We start from the raw sequence: 21,870 nt of genomic DNA on the forward strand, positions 1-21,870 counted from the left end.
GCCGGCTGACCATCCGTTGGGGTTTGGAGGCGGCGGCGGCGGCGGTTGTTGTTATTTTCATGGCGTGTGCTCATTACATATTCAAGCCCATTAAATTCCCGATCAATAATTGCTCTTTAAATAATCATGCCATCATTTTTTATGGAGCATGTTTCAAGAGAAGTAGCTTTCTTCTCTTCCACAAAGATGCAGAACTAAAGAGCACCCAAAGCAGCCTTTCTGTGAGAGAGAGAGATTTAGGAAAAGAGCATTTACTGGTTGCTGGATGGCATTCATACCCCCTCCCTGTCCCATTAAGATGTCTAGTTATCGCTCTCCCAGTCGCTCACCTTGGGTAAAGGACAGCACTTCTGTAGAAGGATACTGGATACAAGATCTTCATCCCTTTCCCAGTTTGGGATGGCACAGCTTGCATGAGTATTGCATGAAGTGCCTCATGACTATTTTAGGTTTATTAAACTCACTTCAGTGGCATAAGCTAGCAGTGATGTCGGTGAACCTACCTTTCAAAGTGTTTTGTGCCTTAGTCTCATTTGCTTGAGTGGAGAACACGAGATCAGGTTCTGTAAGAAAGAAAAAAACCCCTTTGGTCTCAGTAGAGGATCATACTTGTATCTATACATTCTGACTCTTCACTATCTTATTGTAATGATTTAAAATACAGTATGGTTTCTCATGCAATGTATTTCCTACTGCATTTGTGTTTCTGATCACAATTCTCTAAGAAAAAGTTCATTTACACTAGGAAAACGCTCAGCCAATGATAAACATCCAACCAATTGATTTTTCCTGTCCTAGTCAGCCAGTACTGAAAATATTTTAATTGCTGATTTAGCAGCAGAAGAAACATTATTATTCCACATTTTACTATTATTGCTAGCACTCATACTGTAGTTGAGTAACTATAAAGACTGTTCTTTGCCTGGCTGAAGTGGCCCAAAAGGCCCTTGTTGCTGGTAAGTGTATGTATGGCAGTTACTGTTGCTGACAACTGTGTTCACTGAGGTCAGTGGAAAGATTCCCATGACTTTATCATTGATGTTTGAAATTGAGAAACTGAATCTAAGTTTGGATGCTTCTAAGACATCATAGTGCATTGTCATCGAATCATTCAGGTAAACATGTATGTATTTTTATATTTCTTATGTAGTTATACTTGATTTTATGAAGACTTACTACTAATAAAAACAAATACTCTCCAGGCAGAAAAACTGCATAGAGTCAGATCCACAGTTCTTTAAAACCAGTGACTTTTTCCACTGGGCTGTGAATTGGTTCTTACAAAATAAGAATGCAAAATAATGTAGATGATCACTAAGTTGCCATGTTATGGTCCAATATATCTCTCATCACCTTTTCATACTATATTTGCTTTTAGAATAAAAGCAAAAGTGTTCTCAAAGCAACTGTGAAAACAGGTGGACATTAATTAGAATCTTTTAGGCTGAAAACAACAGGATCACATATCAACAGGATCATATATCAACATGTGAAACTTGCAGCGTGTCTACAGAAATACTGTAATGGGGGCCCTGATGAGTTGTGCCTGGAGTGATTAAAACGTGCCATGCTCCATGCTGACTTTCAGCATACATTGTTGTTTAAATGAATACCATCTTGTAAAATATGTTTGCATTTTTGTAACCAAAAAGGATTCTGAAATGCCAATTTTGGACCAAGACTTCATATTCTGGCAGTGCTTGGATCCATTTGTTGTGACACGTTCATTGCTATTTTTAACTTATGTAATAAGAATTTAATCTTATTTGTTACAGACTTCATCATACTGAAGGCATTCAAAAAGCTTTATAGTGCGTAATAAATAATGCTGGTCAGTAGCTTACAAGCACTGTATTTTTTTTCCACTCCAGAATGCTACCAGATATGTCAAAATTCACATTTTGGATTGTATGAGAATGAAATATAAATAAAGCCATGAAACTACAGAAGAAACACTAAAGATGGTATTTTCAGTAGTGCTGCTATAACAAAATGGAAATACTTCATGATGAAAGGCTACTTAAATAAATTAAAAATATAAAACATATTTTTTAGAAAAATAATACTTAAATGCCAAGTAGAAGTTAAAGTCCATATCCTATCTGCTTCCCACATACAATTCAAAAGCAGGATATGAACTACTGAAAAATGAAAAGAAAAAAAAAAAAAAGTCACTGAGTTAACTACACCATATTTGCTCCTGTTGTGCAACCATTTTACTTCACAGCAGCTCCATGACTTCCTTATTTGTGGAAAGGATGGGGTGAGGTAGAAATATGCAACCTTCTTTTCTAACTTGCTTGTGGCTCTAAAATTGGTTTGAAGTCACTGAGTAGGGAAAAAGGCAGGCAACTGAGTGAATGTGATTTCCCAGTTCAGTGCAAGTACATACAGCTAAGTATACATTATATCGTAAATAATAGTCTATCTGATTATGCAAATAAGTGGAATCTACTGGCAAATCTGTACATACATACCTTAGGAATTTTCATGAGTATACCAAGAAGTTCCTGATTCACAAATTGGCATGGCTTCACAAGTAAAGATGCTCAGTGGATACCTGTGGTTCTTGTGTACTGCACACTAGTTTAAATTCTGCGTAGCACTTCTACTTTATTCTGCTTTTGCTCTAAGCTCTTAATTTTGACAGGCATAGCGCAAAAAACCCCCCAGTCTCTCACATACCTTTATTCTTCTTGTAGTTATAACTTTGTCAACTGTCTTCCTTATTAGCTGAGATGCCCAGACAGTTTCCAAAGCTGAACATCTCTGAGGTTGATGAACATGTGCGACTTCTAGCAGAGAAGGTATTTGCTAAAGTTCTCCGAGAAGAAGACAGCAAAGATGCCTTGTCACTATTCACTGTGCCTGAAGACTGCCCTATTGGGCAGAAAGAGGCCAAGGAAAGGGAACTGCAGAAGGAACTGGCAGAACAACAGTCTGTGGAAACAGTTAAAAGGTTTGTTCGGTTGTTGCTTTCTTAGTGGAAAATAGTTTTTAAATGAGTTTGAGTTAATATTGAAATATCTGGCAAATAACATTCTACCTCTTATTACTTCAGGAGAAGGTCAACAGCAGGTACCAAGGACACCTGTGTGATGTCCTTCTGTGCTATGCAGAAGGTGTGGGGATGGGCCCTGGGGAGCTTGGATTGGTGAGGTTGTCTCAGCTGCGTTTCCAGCAATAGCATAGATATTGCTTATGCAAGTTTAACAAACAGCATAGCTGGGTAGAAGTGAACACAACCCTAAGACTCTTTAATGTAAAAAGAGTTGGAAAAAGAAACACTCCCCCCCCCCTTTATTCTAGTTTCATTCAGAGAAACAGAAAATTTTAACAGAGAAAATGACAGCGGTATGATACTTCTTTTAGTCTCTGTAAAAATAGATGAAAGCAAAGACTTGACATTTAACATCAAGGGAGAAGGTGAAAAGTGATATTGGCGTAATGAGGTTATTTGTAGGTTTCCTTAACTCACAGAGATAAAATCTAACCACTATCAGCCATAAAAGCACACATTTTGAGTTTTCTCAAAAAAAAAAAAGTACAGTCCACCTTTGGTTTACCCATGAATCTAATGAAGCCAAACTTGATTTGGTTTATGATTTTCTTCTGTGAGAGAGGTAGCCTTACCCTGATGTCAGGCTGTTCCAGTACCTTAACTTCAGTGGACTGGCTAGACTGTTTCCCAGAGTCAAGTGAACTCAGCAGCAGTCTGACACCAAATGGCTTGGATGTGTACAGACTCTTCAAAAAGCAGGCAAACAAGGAAGCCTTTGAAAGGGATAGCTGAACACATGTACCCGGTTAGCTGCAGACAATCAGTTGGGCAATGTTTGGCATCATATTTCTGGTACAGAAGGGAGAAGAGTCAATTTAGTTAAATTAAGGTATGACACACTGATGATACAGGCTGAGACTTTTGGTTTTGAATTGTGCAAGTGGGTTTTCCAGTTGGCATGTTCATAGACATAAATAAGCACAGAAGGGAAAACTAGATGTTTTCATTCAAACAACTATTTGGTATATCTTTCCTCCTGAACTAGTAAGTTTCACTTTTAATTTGGGAAATTGTCTTATAGAAATGTGTTCTGTCAAACTGTATCTCAAGTTTTGTACAAGTTTAACTGTGGGAAGTGGGATATTATATGTATGTTGTTTACATGTGGGAACAGAACAAGTATTCATCCCTGTCCTACAGGACTGAAGTGTACTTCAAGGACAGTTACACGAGTAAAACTTCTATTGTTTTCAGTTGCAGTTGATCCAACACTGCCTTTCAAGAATTTCATACTGATTTCAAAGGCGGCTACAAGTACTTAAGAGAGGATGGAATTTGGTCATAGGGTATTAATCGTACCAGCACTGCATGTTCTTATTCTTCAGAATGTCACACAAGTAATATGCAACTTCCAGAGAGAGAGTATTCCAGTATTCCTTTTTCTCTTAGTGGTTCTTACTAACATTTTAAGGTTTTGGCATCTAGTTTATAAAACGAGGGAGTATTTCCACAGTGCAAAAGAAAGTGGTATCACAGGTAGTTTATAACATTATCTCTATTTATTATATAAATATTTAAAATACATTTAAACTTAGTAAGGAAAATTAATTACATCTTTAGAGATATTCCAAAACTTCACTTGAGGTATTACGATTACTTCACTGAAAAATACAGCATTCTTTTTTAGCTGGTTTGTCTAAGGTACACATCTATCACAGTTTTGCTGAGAAAGGCCAAAAGTTAGCCATGTAGTGCCCTGAGGGGAGGAATGGACTTGCATATCAAAGCCGTGCTATGTTATTACTCTGATAACCGACATTAGCCTTTTGCTCAAGTCTCATCAAACACTGCCTAAGGAATAACTATGTGCTCATCCTTTTTCTTACAAGTTTAACCGAATGACTATATATGAAATTTTGATGCATAGTCTTGTCTGACAACTAGATGAGTTTTTAAATCCTGCACATTTTGGGAAGAATGAAAAGTGTGTGTAATAGCATGATAACTTATAACGACTTACTGTATGTAACATTCACTTGTTTCTGTCTGATACTTCGTGAATTCTGATGCTACCAGTCTCTTAAGGATCAACTCCTACTAAAGTAAGCACAGTGATCATATTTTCCTTCTATACAGTGACTTGCTGAAACTGAATTTGTAAGAAGTGAAACAAAACAAACCTTAGGGCATCTTACAGTAATTGTAAATAAACTATGGCATATTGGATTCATGTGGAGGGTAAGTGCAGTTGTGTATAGCATATAGCATGTGAAATGTCAACAGAAAAAAAGTTAAAAGCACAAAATATTTTGTGACCAACATTTTTCCTGTGGTATGAGAGATTTCATTTGTAAAATTTCTTAGGCGATGATTTCTTTGCTGTAATCAGTTTTCCAGTGTATTTAATGTTTTATACCATGGCTTATTTTATGCTTTATACCATGAATTCCTAGGAAGAAAAGTTTCAAGATGATTCGATCCCAGTCTTTGTCATTACAAATTCCGTCTCAAGAATGGAAAGCACCATCGGCCAATCCTGTTCTGTCTCCTGTAACGCCAGTTCTTCCAAGTGCTTTTCTGCCAGTCCAAGTGCCATATGATGTACCAGAGTTTCAGAGAGTTTCAATTAGTGGGGACTACTGTGCAGGGGTAAGAAACCATTTTTTTTTTCCCCCCTTTCTGTATCTAGGGGTGAGAAAAATCCCAAACCACAAGCAGCTAATTAGTATATAAAGTGTGGAATGCCAGTATATTACAGCTCTCTGCAACAAACTGTAAATTGCTTTTTGAAAACACTGATTTGTAAAACAGCTAAAAGTCAAGGTCAGGTCATTTTATACTTCCTATCATAAAAAATAAATCGAATAGATAAAAACATAATTTGGCATTAAATAAATGGGTAATAGATGGTAGGAGAAAAAAATTTGTGTGTGTGTGTTTTGCACATTGTATTTGGACTGTTTCTGTCACTGGTTTCCTGAGACCTTGGGTAAGATCCTTACGGTCAAGCCACATACACTTACATTTCTAGAAATTCAGTCTCCTTGTTACCAGTGTGGATTCAGTTTGTTGCTAAAACTGCTGTTTTATTTTTGTCAGTATTTATTCAGGTTTTCCTTTCAGGTTACAGTTGATGATTATGAACAAGCTGCCAAGAGCCTGGTGAAAGCTCTTCTCATTCGAGAAAAGTATTCACGTCTTGCCTACCATCGCTTCCCAAGAACAACATCTCAGTATTTGTGTAGCATGCAAGATGAAAAATGGAAGGTTGAAGATGAAGTGTATCCAGGTGAATATCCTTCTTCTTTTTAAAATATAGAATTAAATCCATGCACTGCTGTAGTAAAAGTAAGTTGGATTTTTGTGATGATGTCTTCTGAGTGTCTTTGCCTCTGTAATTTATTCTGTTAGTAAGTGGTGGAGAATCACTGACAGACCTAAGTTTTGTAAATCCTGTGTCTAATCTGAAACTTTGAAGCTGTCAAAAGCTAAAAAAAACATACTAGATGCCCATTGATTTTTTTTTTTTTTGCAGCAAATGGGATGGTAAGTAGTACACTTGTATTCCTCCAGGAAAAAGATGTATGGATATGGTTTAAAGTGAAAAGTCATTCCTTCTGATCTTGGCATGCTGAAATAAAAGGGATTATGAGCTCATCTACATTGTAAATTGAAGCACGATACAGACATACGAGTTAGCAAGCCCTGAGTCAGTAATTTCACAGGCATGGTACACTTACCAGGTCAAGGCTGGAAACTGTATAGTCATATTTGTTGGGCATTCTGCCTGGATTAATAAACTCAGATCTCTCAACAAGGCTTATTAGGTTCAACATATTCTCCACTATATATGTCACAAATGATATTTGTCACTTAGGTGTATTGTGTCTTGAAAGCTTTGCTTGTGCATTAAACTGTTTGCACTGCTAGTTTTTGGATTAGCCTGTGAGGAGCAACCTTTGGTCTGTACAGATGTGCCACTGTAGATGTGGCCATATTGTTGGCAATGTATTCTCGGCCATAAAGTGACATTTTAAATCAATTACCCTCTAGCTCAGTGGTTGAAAGATCGTGAATTAACGTGTTTTCAAGTGTTTGTAATACAGAAAAAGTGTAAAGAGGACAGTATACTGAATATTCAAGACAGGAAAGATATTTTGGAACAGCTGCCAGGGAGATAGTTCCAAGCTATTATTAGGTTAATAACTTTTTTACAGTTATGATTTTAAACTTGCAACATAAATAATAAAATCTCATTACACAATGTCTTAGCACAAGTTTGAGCTGGATAGTTATGAATATTAGAGATAAGAATGGTATCCTTTATAACATACATTCAGGTGCTCTAGATGAATGAAAGGACTGGTTAATTACTTTTCTGTCTTGGCTTAACTGAACAGGTAAAAGAAGAAATCTCAGTGATAAGACTGAGACCAAGAATGTAGTGCAGTTGACATAAATGTAGTTGAGACACTTATTTTGTGCTAGTTGCATTAGTAAGATATTGTAAAAGAAGCGATGAACATTAACTAGCATGAGTGATAATGTTTGAGTGTTCACATAAGCTGAATCTCCCAGAAGTATGTGTGTTTACCTGATTCTCAGAAAAAAAAATATTGTAAGTTTGTGGAGGGATTACAAAACTGTACTGAACAAATAGCAACTGTGCTTCTGGTATTCAAAAGCAATTAAACACAAAAATAAGGTGTTTTATTGGGGGGAAAAAAACCAAACTCAAACAAACAAACACAAATGAAAAAACCCCAATCAAAACACAACAAAACCAATCAACCAAACAAACCTCCAAAAAACCTACAAACCAACCACTGCCTTGGTCAGAGTGAGAAACACTGAATCTTAAATTATTTCCTGCTCTACCATGAATGAAGTATATTCACTAGTGGCTGAGAGAAAGAGGAAACAATCCTAGTACGTACTAGTCTAGCTCATTGGATTGTGGGAAGAGCAGAGGTGAAAAAGTAAGGCACAGCCTGTTCTTGTCTGATTGACATTTCAGTATGAGAACAGCTGCATTACTGTGTGCTTAAATACAAACTTCCAAAATTACTAGTGAGTCAGAAGGTGAAAAGAAAATAATGAAGGTGGGTATGAAGTCAACAATTATTTTGTTGTTCAAAAATCTCAACTGTACTTTCAGCGATCCTAATTTAAATACTTCTGGAAACTTATTTTGAAACTTGTGCCATCATACATTAATAAAGAATAGTATTAAATCTATTTATACATTGGTTCAGAGAACTCTAATAATGTATAATATTTGAATTAAGGTAGGCACTTAGCTTAGAGAGGGACTGCAATTAAAGTCTGTCAGAATAAAGCTGTGTTGTAACAACAGATCTTTTATAGTAACTGAGAATGTGATTTTAATGAAAGTATTAAGATCTGTTAGAAATGAAACATTATAGAAGCAGAAAGTCCTTTTTATAATTATTTTGCCTTTTGTGTAAGTTATTTCTTCTACATGTAATGTAAATTTATTTCCAGATTTCCATTCACCCCCAGAAGATAATGAAGATCCTTACAATCTTGATGATGCTCCAGACAATTTGGATTATGTTGTCAAGATAAAAGGTGGCATTCCCTTTGTTTATGATAACAAAGAAATGATGGAACTCAATGAGCCTCGGAGTCTGCCATATCCTGACCTGGAGACCTATACCCTTGACCTGAGCCACGTACTTGCTCTAATTGCAGATGGTCCAACGTATGTTTCTCTCTTTCTTCTCTGCCCCTTCAGGCTGCTGGTTACCTCTAGTTTAATACTTCTCACTTTTGTGATATTTAATTCCTCAACATACTCATTCTACAGGAATGTTTTGTTTTGCCCTTCTCAAGCATTAATGCATCACAGAAAGGCTTAAAAGGAAAAAAAAAAAACCCACAAATGGCTATATTTAATTTCTTTAGTTTCTTTGCATCAACCATGGAAAAATGAGAAGCAGTTAACAGAAAAGCAAGAAATTGGCCAAGTGTTCCCATTCAAGTCAAATCTGACCCAAACTTCTTGAGGCATGGGAACTGAAACTTGAACCTCACCTTTTTTATTTTGTTTTGGCCTATGCTGAATTTGAGGTTTTTGAACAGTTGTTTGGAATTCCTTCATGTCTGTTCTACTTTTGCTGCATGAAGAGAAAACCTGCATATGTAGAGCATACAGAACAGCTCAGCAACATAAATATTCAGTCTCATTTGTTCCAGATGTGAATTAACTGCTCATGTGCTGCAAAACTGATCCACGCATGCACAAGCAAAATAGGTCTGAAATTTCCTAGAACCATCAAACTCCTGGGAAATCTCTAAAACCCAGAAATACAACAACTCTAGTACAGTCACTGACACACTCATGACAAGCAATGTCCTTACCGAGTGCATAACAAAAACATGTGCATCCAGTTCTTAAGTTTACTTCCCAGCTGAGGACTGGAAACTTCAAGGTTTCTCATGGCCTCAACACCTGGAAAGCAAAAGAATCCACCCTAGGATGGAACAAAGCAGGAACCCGGACTGTTCTTCCGAATGATTTGCCCTGCCTGCCAGCACTGCATTCCTAGTCCTTCTGCCTTTGAGAGATCATCACTTAAAATGTGACAAGTTAGTCACACCTGATGCATTCTTTCCCCTTTTGAGTCTGTGTCTGACATGTGCAGCATAATCTGTTTGTCTTGTGCATTGATAGTGGCAAAGCAGATGGGCTGAACAGAACTGTCCCATTCCCCAAGCACTTTTTCAAGAGCAAAAGCCTATGCTTCCACCAGCATTATCAGCACTCCTGCTCCAAATCAAAGCTAGCTTGAGTATGCTTGTTTACAGTATGCAATGGGTAAATGCATTTCCAGTTTCAGTGTGTTATATTCCAAGAGGCAGATACTGAGAAGATTAAAGGACAAAGAGGAAAAACTTGAAACAAAAGTCATACTGAGGACCCTTCTTTTTGCAGCTTTTGTTAACAGTCTTTAGCAGGAAGCCGTAAGTAACAAGGGCCTTGGTAGGACATGTTAGAACACTCAGCACCTTTGTGAATGTAGGAACAGTCATCTGCTCCTTTCACTTCTTCAGATTAACCTTTTGCAGGCTGATTCACACTCCCTAATAAATACACACAAACCAAAAGGAAAAAGTCTTTTCAGTAATCCTGTTGCATAAGCTCTTTATACAGTATTGTTTCCCTGTTTGCAGCAAGTACTTTCCTGTCATTTATGTCTATCGCACATAGGGTGCTTGGAGATCAAGAACCCATTGTTCTTTAATCTTCGCTGTTCTTAAACTGGTGAAATCTCAGCCCTACTCCTCAGTCTTCCGGTGTCTTGAATAATAGTATAAGCCAACAAAGACTTCCTGCAGTGGGCAAACGGGTCTTGATCAGCATCAGATACAGTGAGGCAGTGTTTGAATCGGACTTTCAAGTCCATAATGGGATTTGTGTCCCATTGAGGAGAGATTGTGAACAATAAAGCAGAAAAAAGAAGGCTATTACATTAATAGCGCTACAAAAATATTGTAGATTCAGTAAGAATTGACAGATGGTGAAGAGAAAAACCATGTCACTGGTTAAAAATAGAATGAGAAACATAACAGAAGATGAAAGTGAAGACAGGAGTAGGCAAGCAGGAACAAAAAAAGCATGATTTTTCTAAGAACACAAATTATTGTGGAAAAAAAGTATTTCTACACAATATATGTGTTTTTAAGGCATGAAAAAAGAAAGTATATTGGATCCTACCTTGCCTTTTTATATTCACATTGAAAAAGCAAATAAACTTTGGGGATATTTTTTTTTTTTAATTATTTCTATAGCGAGTAAGTCTGGATTACAGGTTGTTTCTGTTATATATGAGGTGATCTGCTCTATTGGAGGTATAGTTTCAGAGTAGTAGCAATTGACATATTTTATTATAGGTTTTATGCTTTCTCTGGTCATTATTAAAAGAACTGCAGTTTATGCACAGATACAGTGATAACTACTTCGACAACTTAAAGGACATAACACGGTTATATAGAGTTCTGTTGGAGGTTTCACTAATCACTTTGGTCTGAAATCATATTGGATATTGCCTTATGTATTTGTTAACCAGTAGGATAAGAAGAATGGATTTGTCTTGGTCTACATAAGAAAAAATACTTGTTTTTACTGTGAAAACTTTCAGGTTCTTTCTGAACTTGAAATACAAATATTTTTAAGTTACAGTTAATTTTTGTGTTTTCTTTTACAGAAAAACATATTGTCATCGGCGGCTTAACTTTTTAGAATCTAAATTTAGTTTACATGAGATGTTGAATGAAATGTCGGAATTTAAAGAACTAAAGAGTAATCCCCATCGAGACTTTTATAATGTGAGAAAGGTAAGCGTGAAAAGGATTAAAGGCATGACATTGTTTTTAGTAGGAGTTCCAGCAATTTTGCTTTTCTTGTGTGAGGTGTAGATAATATGCATGAAGTGGTGTGTGCATACCACTCAATTGAATTACGTTATTTTAAGAATATTAAAATTTTTCTACATGGGAACATTCCAGGAAAATTAACTTGAATATAAGTGGGTTAAATGGATTATGCTGAACTCATCTGTTTACTTATTCAGAATCAAAGGGGCTTAATTGTATGTAGATTGCTTTAAAGTAGTGAAACAGTTAATCAAATGAAGCTCACTTGGATTATGAATAAAAATATGCACATGGAGGTTTAATTCTTTTTAATTAATTCACTTAAAGACAGTCAAATGCATTTTCCTGCTTTCATGTAGGTAAGTCATACTAGACTGTAGTAGGAACAGCTGTATAGATTTTGGATAAAAATGTCACTTCATATTGAAAATAGGTGTTTAAATACATGTCAAAAGAAAAAAGACCTCCCACAGAAACTGAACTGAGGGTTCATGCTGCCATCATGTGAAATATTAAGTAAAAAGATTGTTATTTGAGTTATATTCTTAGCTGCCTCTGAGATACACTGGGATGTAATTAGGAGACAGGTAGGGGAATCAAGGAGCTTATGTCATTTCCTGACATAGTCACACCCAAGGGAGCTGCATTCTCTTCAAAGCATGAAAGCAACAGTGTTACGCTGCTTCGTTTGCCCTTTCCTGAAGTTAAGAGGAAGTTACTGGAGAGAGAATGCTTCAGTTTGATGTGAGATTTCTTCACAAAGCAGTAATTGTTGCTGGTGTTTTTAACCACTTCACGTCCATTTTGCATTGTTTCTGTATGCAACTGGAAGAGGTAGTCCTTATTTTGTAACTTCAGGGTTTAGATCAGTACTTTAATCCCTCTTGTTATGTTTTGGTTAGCGCTAGTACATCAAAAAGTCCTTTTGGCTTTTCCCTATAGTGCCCAGTGTGCTGGCTACTGAATGTTTGCTACTGTTGTAATAAACTGTCAAATACAAAATCTGCTAAACAGAAGTGTTTGATGACTGTACCCCTGTCTATCACAAGGCTAGAAGCAGATGGGTTGTTAGGTAAATTCTAATGAATTTCACACTTTTATCTGTTAAGTGTATGGATGGGAGGATCTGTTAGCTAATTCACTCAAGCAGGACTCAAGTGGCAGAGACTCGACTCCTAACGTGACAGTTTTCTTGCATAACCCTAGACAAGAGCGCACCCTCAGTAAGTTTGCAGACGACACCAAGTTGGGCAGGAGTGTTGATATGCTTGACGGTAGGAAGGGTCTAGAGAGGGATCTGGACAGGCTGGATCGATGGGCCTAGGCCAGTTGCATGAGGTTCAACAAGGCTAAGTGTCAACCCCATGCAACGCTACAGGCTTGGGGGAAGAGTGGCTGGAAAGCTGCCTGGCAGAAAAGGACCTGGGCTGATATGAGCTGGCATTGTGCCCAGGGGGCCAAGAAGGCCAATAGCATCTTGGCTTGTATCAGAAATAGTGTGGCCAGCAGGATTAGGAAAGTGATGGTCCCCTTGTACTCAGCACTGCTGAGGCCGCACCTCAAATACTGTGTTCAGTTTTGGGCCCCTCACTACAGGAAAGACATTGAGGTGCTGGAGCGTGTCTAAAGAAGGGCAACAAAGCTGGTGAAGGGTCTGGAGAACAAGACTTATGAGGAACAGCTGAGGGAACTGGGGTTGTTTGGCCTGGAGAAGAAGAGGCTCAGGGGAGACCTTATTGTTCTCTACAACTACCTGAAAGGAGGTTGTAGCAAGGTGGGTGTTGGTCTGTTCTCTCAAGTAACAAGTGATAGGACAAGAGGAAATGGCTTCAAGTTGTGCCAGGGGAGGTTTGGATTGGATATTGGGAAAATTTTTTTCACCGAAAGAGTTGTCAAGCATTGGAACAGGCTGCCCAGGGAAGTGATTGAGTCTCCATCCCTGGAGGTATTTTAAAAGACGTGTAGATGTGGTGCTTAGGGACATGGTTTAGTGGTGGATTTGGCAGTGCTAGGTTAACGGTTGGACTTGATGATCTTAAAGGACTTTTCCAACCTAAATGATTCTATGATTCTAAGATATTTACTCCATGCCACATTCAGGTAAAACAGTTCACTAGCTGACAGAGACATTAGTAATAAAACACATGGTGACTGAGAGGTGTGAAGGACAGAAGTGTGGATTGGGTAACTGCCTAGACAATCAATTTGATTACTGAGAAGCTGTAATTAACAGGATTGTACTTGTTAAGTTCAGCTTTTGATTTAAAAGCAAATGTTCAGTGTCTCTGGGCATATCTTAGTTATTTTCTAATTATCTACTATTAAATAAGCTAATCTACAAATGGATTCATGTTGTACAAAAGCACAAAATGTGTATCACTTTTCCTCTGGCAATACCCAAATTCAAGAGAGCAGGAACAAGCTTGCTCTTTTTTGGCAGAGATCATTCCTACTGCTAGTTATTGCTTTAAAAATTCTTGCTGCACAGAGTTAATCTTGCTTAAAGTAGTATTTTTATGAAGCAAGCTTACAAGTACTATTTTTATGAAGCACTCTCTATGGAAAGTAAACTGCATTGTAGATAGAGTTCCTGTAAGCTCCCAAATAATCTTTTCTCTATGTTTTGCTAACCCAAGTAATGTTTGGATCTGTAACTTCCCTGAAGTGCTTCCTCCCTAATAACAGTATCGGCAGGGAGAATTATAATATGAAACAGACACTTCTAGGGTCTATATTTTCAGGATGTCTCGCTGTTAGTCAATCCTCAACAGTGCATACTGCTCATAAGGAAAGCAAGAAAAAAGATTCACCTCCCAAAAGAGCTGTTAGTGAAGTTGTCTATTACATCCCTCAGACTCTAGTGTGGAGATCCTGGTACAATGTTTGCTTATATAAAAGAGCCAAAGTAACTGATGGAAAATGCCAAAATGAAAACAGTTATGAATGTAGTGGCAAGGTCAATCAGTGAACATGTATTACTGCATTTAGAAAGGTACAGTAGAAAGCTGGCCAGCATTATTTGCTGGCATGACAATCGAAGGTTACTGGGTTTTTTTCCTCTTCTTCCTGCCCCCTTCCCCCTTTTTTTCCTGGTTTAATAGGACTTCTCCTCCAGTGAGCTTGTCTATTTAATAAATCCCAAGATAAGGCTGCTATTATATAAGGGAAATATATGTGTATATCTTACATATTGGACTTAACCAGAATGCAACCAAAGATATGTTTTCCACTGATCAAGCTGGAACTGGAAAATTGCCCTTTAATAACCAGACAAATATTTCTCTAGACAGACAAGAATCCACAGGTGGTAAGGCAGTGGCTGGCTCCACTTGGATCCCCACAGGAGGTGGACAACTGTCTATGTAGGAGAATTCTAACTTTAGAGAAGACTCTTGAGTCTGCCATCAGCAAGGCTCTCCCATGTTCTCCAGCTCATGCATAGCAAAGTGCAGTCCACACATATTCTCCACATAACTCCTGGGTTGCCTGCATTAAGGATGAAATTAAGTAATAAGAGTTTGGCTCTACAGCACACAAACTCAGAACTGAATTTTAGCCTTTGTGTACTAGGGTGTCTTGCCTTCCAAAGCAAATATTTGAGGTTTTTTGAGCGGGTCTTCCAATAGACCACTGTGCCCAACAGCCTCAGATAATTCAGAGCTGATAGTTCAGGTTTTTAGCTGAAATACACCTTCAAAGTAAAGGACCTACACCTGAATATTATTTTACTTCTATTAAAATGTTGCTAATTGCAGGAGGCATTTACTGTGCTTTCTTGGTCTTGGAGCTGTTCTTCTTATTAGGAGCTTTGGTTTGTCTCTATTGTTCTTTCTAGGGGGGAGGTTGTTGCCTTTTTTTTTTTTTTTAAAGGTGAACCCAAGATATTTGCTTACCTAACATGTATTTGCTACCTTTATGACGTATATCTATGTACTGCATTGGCAGGTGTCCTTCACTGCAAATAGCTTTGATACAGTTTTCTAAAGATGAAAAAATGACAGCCTAAGCCTCCTTCCGTATTCTTTCTCTCTTTAGCCATTATTTCAGTGTGTCAGCAAACCAAACCTGAGGATAATGGCCTCAAGTTGCGCCAGGGGAGGTTTAGATTGGATGTGAGGAAAAATTTCTTTACTGAAAGAGTGGTTAAACATTGTAACAGGCTGCCCAGGGAAGTGGTTGAGTCCCCATCCCTGGAAGTATTTAAAAGACGTGTAGATGAGGTGCTTAGGGACATGGTTTAGTGGGCATGGTGGTGTTGGGTCGATGGTTGGACTCAATGATCTTAGAGGTCTCTTCCAACCTTAATGATTCTATGATTCTATGATATGTCATAGCAGTGACTTTTACACATCATATTCTTCTGCCTATAGACTCACTAGCTCAGGTGCCTAGCCTGGTGTGGCAGCAGAGCTTTGCCTCAGGCCAGGGTAACTTGCATGGAAGAATGCAGTTTCTAGAGTGGCTTACACAGCCCTGCTGAATTCTGTGTTGCAATAGCTGGTTGCTGCCGTGACATACCATTTGGTCTAGATCATTGCAACGGATTTTTTTTCTTTTTTAAGTATTGGTTAGATGAAAAGGAAGTAAATTCTAGCTTTTGTTTGTGACCACAGGGTTGAAATACCTGTTACTTGTTACTTCTAAGAACGGAAGTTAGAGTGGGTTTATATACTTCTAAATTCTATAGATCTCACAAAATACTGAATGAAATTAACAGATGTCTGCTTCTTAAACATATGATTAAAAGCCTCGTGAGTGAACAGTGAATCTATACCTTAACTTCCCTGAACTTTGATTCATTCTGAGGTTGCTTTTTTTTTTCTCCCTGCCCCCCACCAGTAGCTACTTACTGACTTTGGTGATGAAATTCAGTTTCATCATATAAACCAAAAGTGATAGTGAATGGGAAGACTTACGGGCTAGCATCAGATTCAAAGGACTGTAATGCCTCTGTGCACCTCTGTTAGCATTACATGTAATGGTGCCTTAACACTGTTACCTGGCAGTAAAACTGTATTTTGTGCTTTCAAAGCACTGCGTACTACTTCTCCCCACCTATCTTGCACAGATGCTGAGGTAAATTCTTGTGTCTACCCTCAGTCTTGCAAGTGAGCACAAAATGATCAGGCGGAAAGCCATCAATCATTATAATGCAGAAATTCTGTAGAGACCATAAGGAAAGCTTTTCCTCTATCCTTTCTTATAGTAATTAAAAGAACAAAAAAAAAAATTTGTTTCTCTTCACAGCAGAGTATTTCTGTGAATATAAACATTATACGGCTTGATTCTGTGCATTTTGCAATGAGTACAGCCAAACAAGAAGCTGGAGACACAGGGATTCATATCTCCTGTCTCTCCTGGTTTCTGGGTTGCTCTGAATGGCCTAAGTATGAATTAGACAAGCTCCTGAGGGGCTCTGCCCAGCTCTAGGGAGTATTTCGGCTGCCAGGAGCATTGCTGCACTACCCTAGGGCAGAGTATTTTGTGTCTTCTGCCTCTCGTGCCTGTTATAGAGCTGCAAGGAAAGAATCAAGCTCGTTGTATAAAGCTGTTGCATCCTATCTGAAAAGCAAATGCAGTATGAATACGTTGGTGAGCAGGGAATCTAGCAGTGGGATGTGGAATGATTTCCCTTCAATCCAGCATTGAAGTAAAGGCTGCAGAGTATTCAGTGTCAAGTTCACGAAGCCTGTAGCTATTGGGATAGAAGTATTTACCAGTTAAAGTGCATGTGTTTAGAAAATCAGGTAGTTTACAGCTGTGGATACTACTAATCTATGCATTGGAAAAGTTCAATATCATTAAAAGGGCTGCCCTTGGCATTTGTTTTTGCTGTATTTATCACTTAATGCTCTGAATCTAGAGCATAGGCCTAATTCAGTGCAACACTCTATTTCTGATATGCACAGATAAGCATCCATAAAATAGACCTGAGATGGATGTTTTCTGGAGATTTGAGACAGTGGAAGGAAAGAGAAGCAATGCAAGAAGATGAGGGAGGCAGGGTGGTTTAGGGAAGTTGGTGCTGGTGAGATGTGATTTGGAGGGCAATAGGAACTCCTTCAAGCTGTAAGTTGTACACAGATGTAACCATCTTGACTGAGAAGTCCAAGCATTTCATCCACAAAACCTGCAGTTGGAATGGCATGGGTGGTCAGGTCAATAAGGAAAAAAAAGGGCTAGCCTGAACTGAGAAGGTGCAGAGGAAGACAGGCTGGCTTCATTACATGGAGAATTGCTGAGTGAAGGGAATTCTACCATCCTTTAATTGCAAGAAAACTGATGTCCACCATTGCTTGAATGAGATGATGGAATTAAAAGAATTAAGGAAACCTTTGCGTTAACAATTGTTTTCATTTGTTAAAAAGGTGAGTTCATTGAAGGCATGTTATGTGTTCCAAGATAGGCTTCTGTCAGTCATTGTGTTTCTTCTTTTCATTGAAGATTAATGTGACCTTGAGTAAAAGGTTTCCTCCTGGGGGGAGGGGAGAATAAGAACTGCAGCAGGAAATTTGGCTAAGGGCATGCAGCCGAGGTTTTTTTCCACTAAGGGGATATTGGGCTGGAGTGGCATTGTAACAAATTTGGAAATGCAAGCAGAATGTTTGCAGATAGAAGCAAATAGACCTTGTGGTAGGGGCTTGTTACTTATGGCCCAGAAAAGCCTCAGCTTACTTCATGTATTATATGAAGAACAAAATAATAACAGCTTAAAATGGGACTGTTTTTGTCTTTTTTGGGGGGAGGGAGGAGGCAAAGGGGGCATTTGTCACCCTTATATGAACTCAGTCTGTTCAAATTCTTCTAGTATATGCCTTTCATAATAAATAACAATGAAATTATTAACAATTTCTTAGCATGATAACATTTTAAATGAAAGTAATAACAATAATAATAATAAAAATAATTTAAAAGGATCCCTAACCAAATCAGACCATATAAGCTATGTCTAAGGATTCTGTGTTTAGAATCTTCATTTAGATAGGCTTGTACCCTGAATTGTGAAAATGCACAAAAACATACACACTAATTAATTATGTGCTAGGGTAGGTCAAAGCTTAAGTCATTAAAACCTTCCAAAAAGTTGCATTGCTTCTAAAAAACAGTGAATAAAAAGCTGTGTGATTATCTGTAAGACTTCTGTTGTTACTGAAGTTGCTGCTTACCTAAAGGTCAAAATATTCCAGGTGGTTAACAAAGGTAGCCAAAGTACTGCATATTCAGTGGAAAAAGCGTGAAAGAGACTCCAGGAAAGTTTTTTTACTCTTGAGAAATAAATATATTTAGGGAGAGGGAGGAGGAAAAAAAAAGGAAAATCTTGGTTCTCAGAGAATAAGCCTGATGTGGTTAGCTCAGCTATAGAGCTATGTGTGATATGCTTGTGGGGACTGGAGAAGATTTCACAGGAGCTTACTGAATTGCAGAGGCACACTTGAGAGAATTATTTCTCAAAGGGAAGCAGGACTTTAAAAGAAATGCAGTTACTACTGTGTCATGTGATCCTTGCAAACAAGCAAACAAAAGAAACAAAATGTCTCCTTCCTTTCTGTCCTTGCCCTCCTAACAGTAGTGAATTCATGTTGATTTAAATAAAGAGGAAGTGTTTTGGTTTGTTTTGTTTGTTTTCAAGACTCATTAATTCCAATAGCTGAGCCACCACTGGAACTAGTGCATTCTGAAATTCAATAAATTACACTTATTCAGGTTTCCTACACCTAGTATTCTATGCTTATGACTTGCTTTTCCTGAATGTTTAGAGCTTATAGGGCATCTATTAACTTATTTCACTCTCCCATGTAAATTGACCAAGCCTAGTAGTTTGTAGTAAACAGTATTTGTTTCTAAAACAGAAGACTTTTAATTAACCTGAGTAAGCATATATATAATGCATTTGGGTTCAAATGTCTATACAAGTACTCTGAGGAGTGTAATAATATGTTAAGTAGAGCTGTTTTTACTATTTTAGACACAGCGTTGTTTACTGTGCATTAGTAATGTACTTCGAGACAGTAATATGTTTCTTGCTTTTTCATTTAGCTTTAAAGTGTCTAGCATATTTGAACTAGGCAGTGATTAACAATTAAATGTTCATGTTCAGGATTCAGTTTATATCCTGGTCTTTAGTTATGCTATTAACATTCACATGGAGGTAGATTTACCCTTAGAAGGCTGCAACAACTTCTGTATGTATAAACTGCAAATTAGATGACTACGTGTGCCAAGTAAAACAGTGGCATTTCTGTGGACTGTATGTCATAGCATAAGCTGAGGTTTACATTGCAGGAGTATGGCTGTTACTTACTCAGGTGCTCCGTGATCTGTTTCCTACTTATCCTTAAAAGCAGATCAGGATATCAACTACTTCTGTTGGTGGAATCTGAAAGCTGCAGACATAGTCACTACGCAAAGGGGAACGCACTGGTCTCACGTTGTACGTGTCCATGTTTGCAGTTTCCTGGACAGAAGAGTCCTGGATGAGAGTCCTTGCAGAGGTGTAGGTTCAGTGACTCCTTACAGCTGGTTTGTCTGAGAATTCCTTCTAGTGTGACTTCCTGCACACAGGCTACTCAGCTCTTGTTGGGACTGTGTCCCTGGGAATGCTAGTTACTTGCATTTTAAAAAGCACAGCGCAGTGGGTTCAAACTGTTCCAATGTAGTATCTTTAGGAACTTGTATCTAATGTCAGCATCCAACCTTTGGATCTTGTTACGTCATTGCTTGTGAGATTGAAAAGCCCCCTCTCTGCCTCATGGTCTCTTTTGGATGTACAAATACTGGCATACAGTTGATCAAATTAACTCTCAAATTGCACCTTGAAAGCCAAATAAGTTCCATTTTTACAATCAGGTGGCAGTGTGGGTTTTCCAGCTCCCATTTCCTTTTGTGACATTTCTTGGGAATGTTGTCAGTATTTGGGGTTTTTAAACCTTTAAATGTAAACAACAAAACTGGGTGCATTCTGACGGCTGCATTACGAGTGTTGTGCAGAAGCAAGATTATTTTTTATTTCTGCTTTGAAGCTCCTTTCTTACTCTGTATGAGGAGTTAGGGCAGCCCTTTCCACTAGTTTCACATAAGACTTCATGGTAAAGTGTTACTTACAATGATTCCAAACAATCTCCTGCCAATATATAGGACAGTACTGTGTGGTGCTTTTTAGGCGTATTATCTGAACCATCCTGTCCCTGTTAATATATCATCTTGAAACTTGTATTACAAACTATCTTGCTTCCTACTCCTTCTGCAGAACCATTCTGCCAGTTGGTCTTGTAGGACTTGTCTCCAGTACCAGGCAGTTGGTGCACGAGGCAGATACTAGAAATAGTGACAGCTGGCGATTGCTTCTGATCACATCCCTGTGCTCACGGCCATCTATGTCCAGGTAGGGCCTGGGCTGGAGGAAAATGGGAAGCTTAGCAGACAGGCTGCAGCACTGCAGCTTCTGGGTGAGCTGACACTGCTTCTGCTAGGATTTGGCAGTCTGGACTTGAAGGCAATTTCAGAGTCTGTCAAGCTGTCCCCAGGGCCGTTGTGCTCATTATGTGTCAACTGTGAAATCTAATCAGAACAGTGGTTTGTTTTGTTTTGGTTTTAAATTGATAGGAATTTGTTGGTAGAGTAATTTCATTGTCTTGCTGAGGACATGCATTAGGCTGTTTTATTGTTCAGTCAGAATTTCTCAAGGAAATTCAAAGCAAATGGACCCTAGAGCAGCACCTCTGCTGCTCCACATACTGGATATTGCTGTGCTGTTAGATTCCTTAAGGCCATTGTCCTAGCTAAGGCCTATTCTTCCCTTCCAGGTACTTGGTCCTTAGGAGCTGCAATTAGTATCACCTGCCTTTTCAAACAAGAAGCAGCTGGGGAGTATACCTGGTTTTCTTCTATTCTTTATTGGTGTGGTTAAGATAATAAACCCTTGACTGCAAGGAACTGCAATGGATTCATTTTACATACCTGCTGGAGGCAGCTAAGGAATTACACATACTGAAGGGAAAATTTAAATCAACAAACAAACCCCCAAATCTCATCAGTTGTTTCTTTGGTTTGTGTTCTAATATAGGCTGCCTAAATAACATTGCAAGCTTCTGAGCAAAAGAAAAGCATACCTGTGGAAGCCATTTGGTTCTTGTCAATTTTTTTTTAAAATGGGACTTCAACACAAAACTGGAGGAGTACTCTCAGCCCTTCTGTGAAGCTTGCACTTCCCTTAGTGTGTGAAGAGATCTGAAGAAACTGAAAAATCTGTCAGCATTATGAGTTGCTGTATTATAATTAAACTTTGAAAAAATAGTGACAAAATCTCTCACGTGTACATTTTGCAGTTCTGGTGACCTAAGATGTTTCATGTGGTTGAAATACAAAAATGAATTATGCTTTTGGCAATGGCTGAGAATTTCAGGTCCTTTTAGTCAGAGAGGATGGTTATAACTACAGTCTATAACTAGAAAGACATCATCGATTAATGG

General features: G+C 38.2%; 1 protein-coding gene across 2 annotated transcripts in view; it reads left to right on the forward strand.

The window, feature by feature from the left end:
- Positions 1-2,217: 2,217 nt before the first annotated feature.
- The window catches only part of AMPD3 (adenosine monophosphate deaminase 3), a 31,460-nt gene continuing 11,807 nt past the window's right edge, over positions 2,218-21,870 (forward strand). For both annotated transcript variants that reach the window (XM_009288815.2, XM_019474531.1), the window contains exons 1-5: positions 2,218-2,959; positions 5,455-5,650; positions 6,125-6,290; positions 8,507-8,726; positions 11,233-11,362. In XM_009288815.2, the coding sequence (XP_009287090.1) occupies positions 2,739-2,959; positions 5,455-5,650; positions 6,125-6,290; positions 8,507-8,726; positions 11,233-11,362 (933 nt within the window). In that variant the 5' untranslated portion in view covers positions 2,218-2,738. The remainder of the gene's footprint in view (positions 2,960-5,454; positions 5,651-6,124; positions 6,291-8,506; positions 8,727-11,232; positions 11,363-21,870) is intronic.

This window comes from Aptenodytes forsteri, unplaced genomic scaffold (assembly GCF_000699145.1).
Source record: "Aptenodytes forsteri isolate BGI_AS27 unplaced genomic scaffold, ASM69914v1 Scaffold8, whole genome shotgun sequence".
Taxonomy (NCBI): domain Eukaryota; kingdom Metazoa; phylum Chordata; class Aves; order Sphenisciformes; family Spheniscidae; genus Aptenodytes; species Aptenodytes forsteri.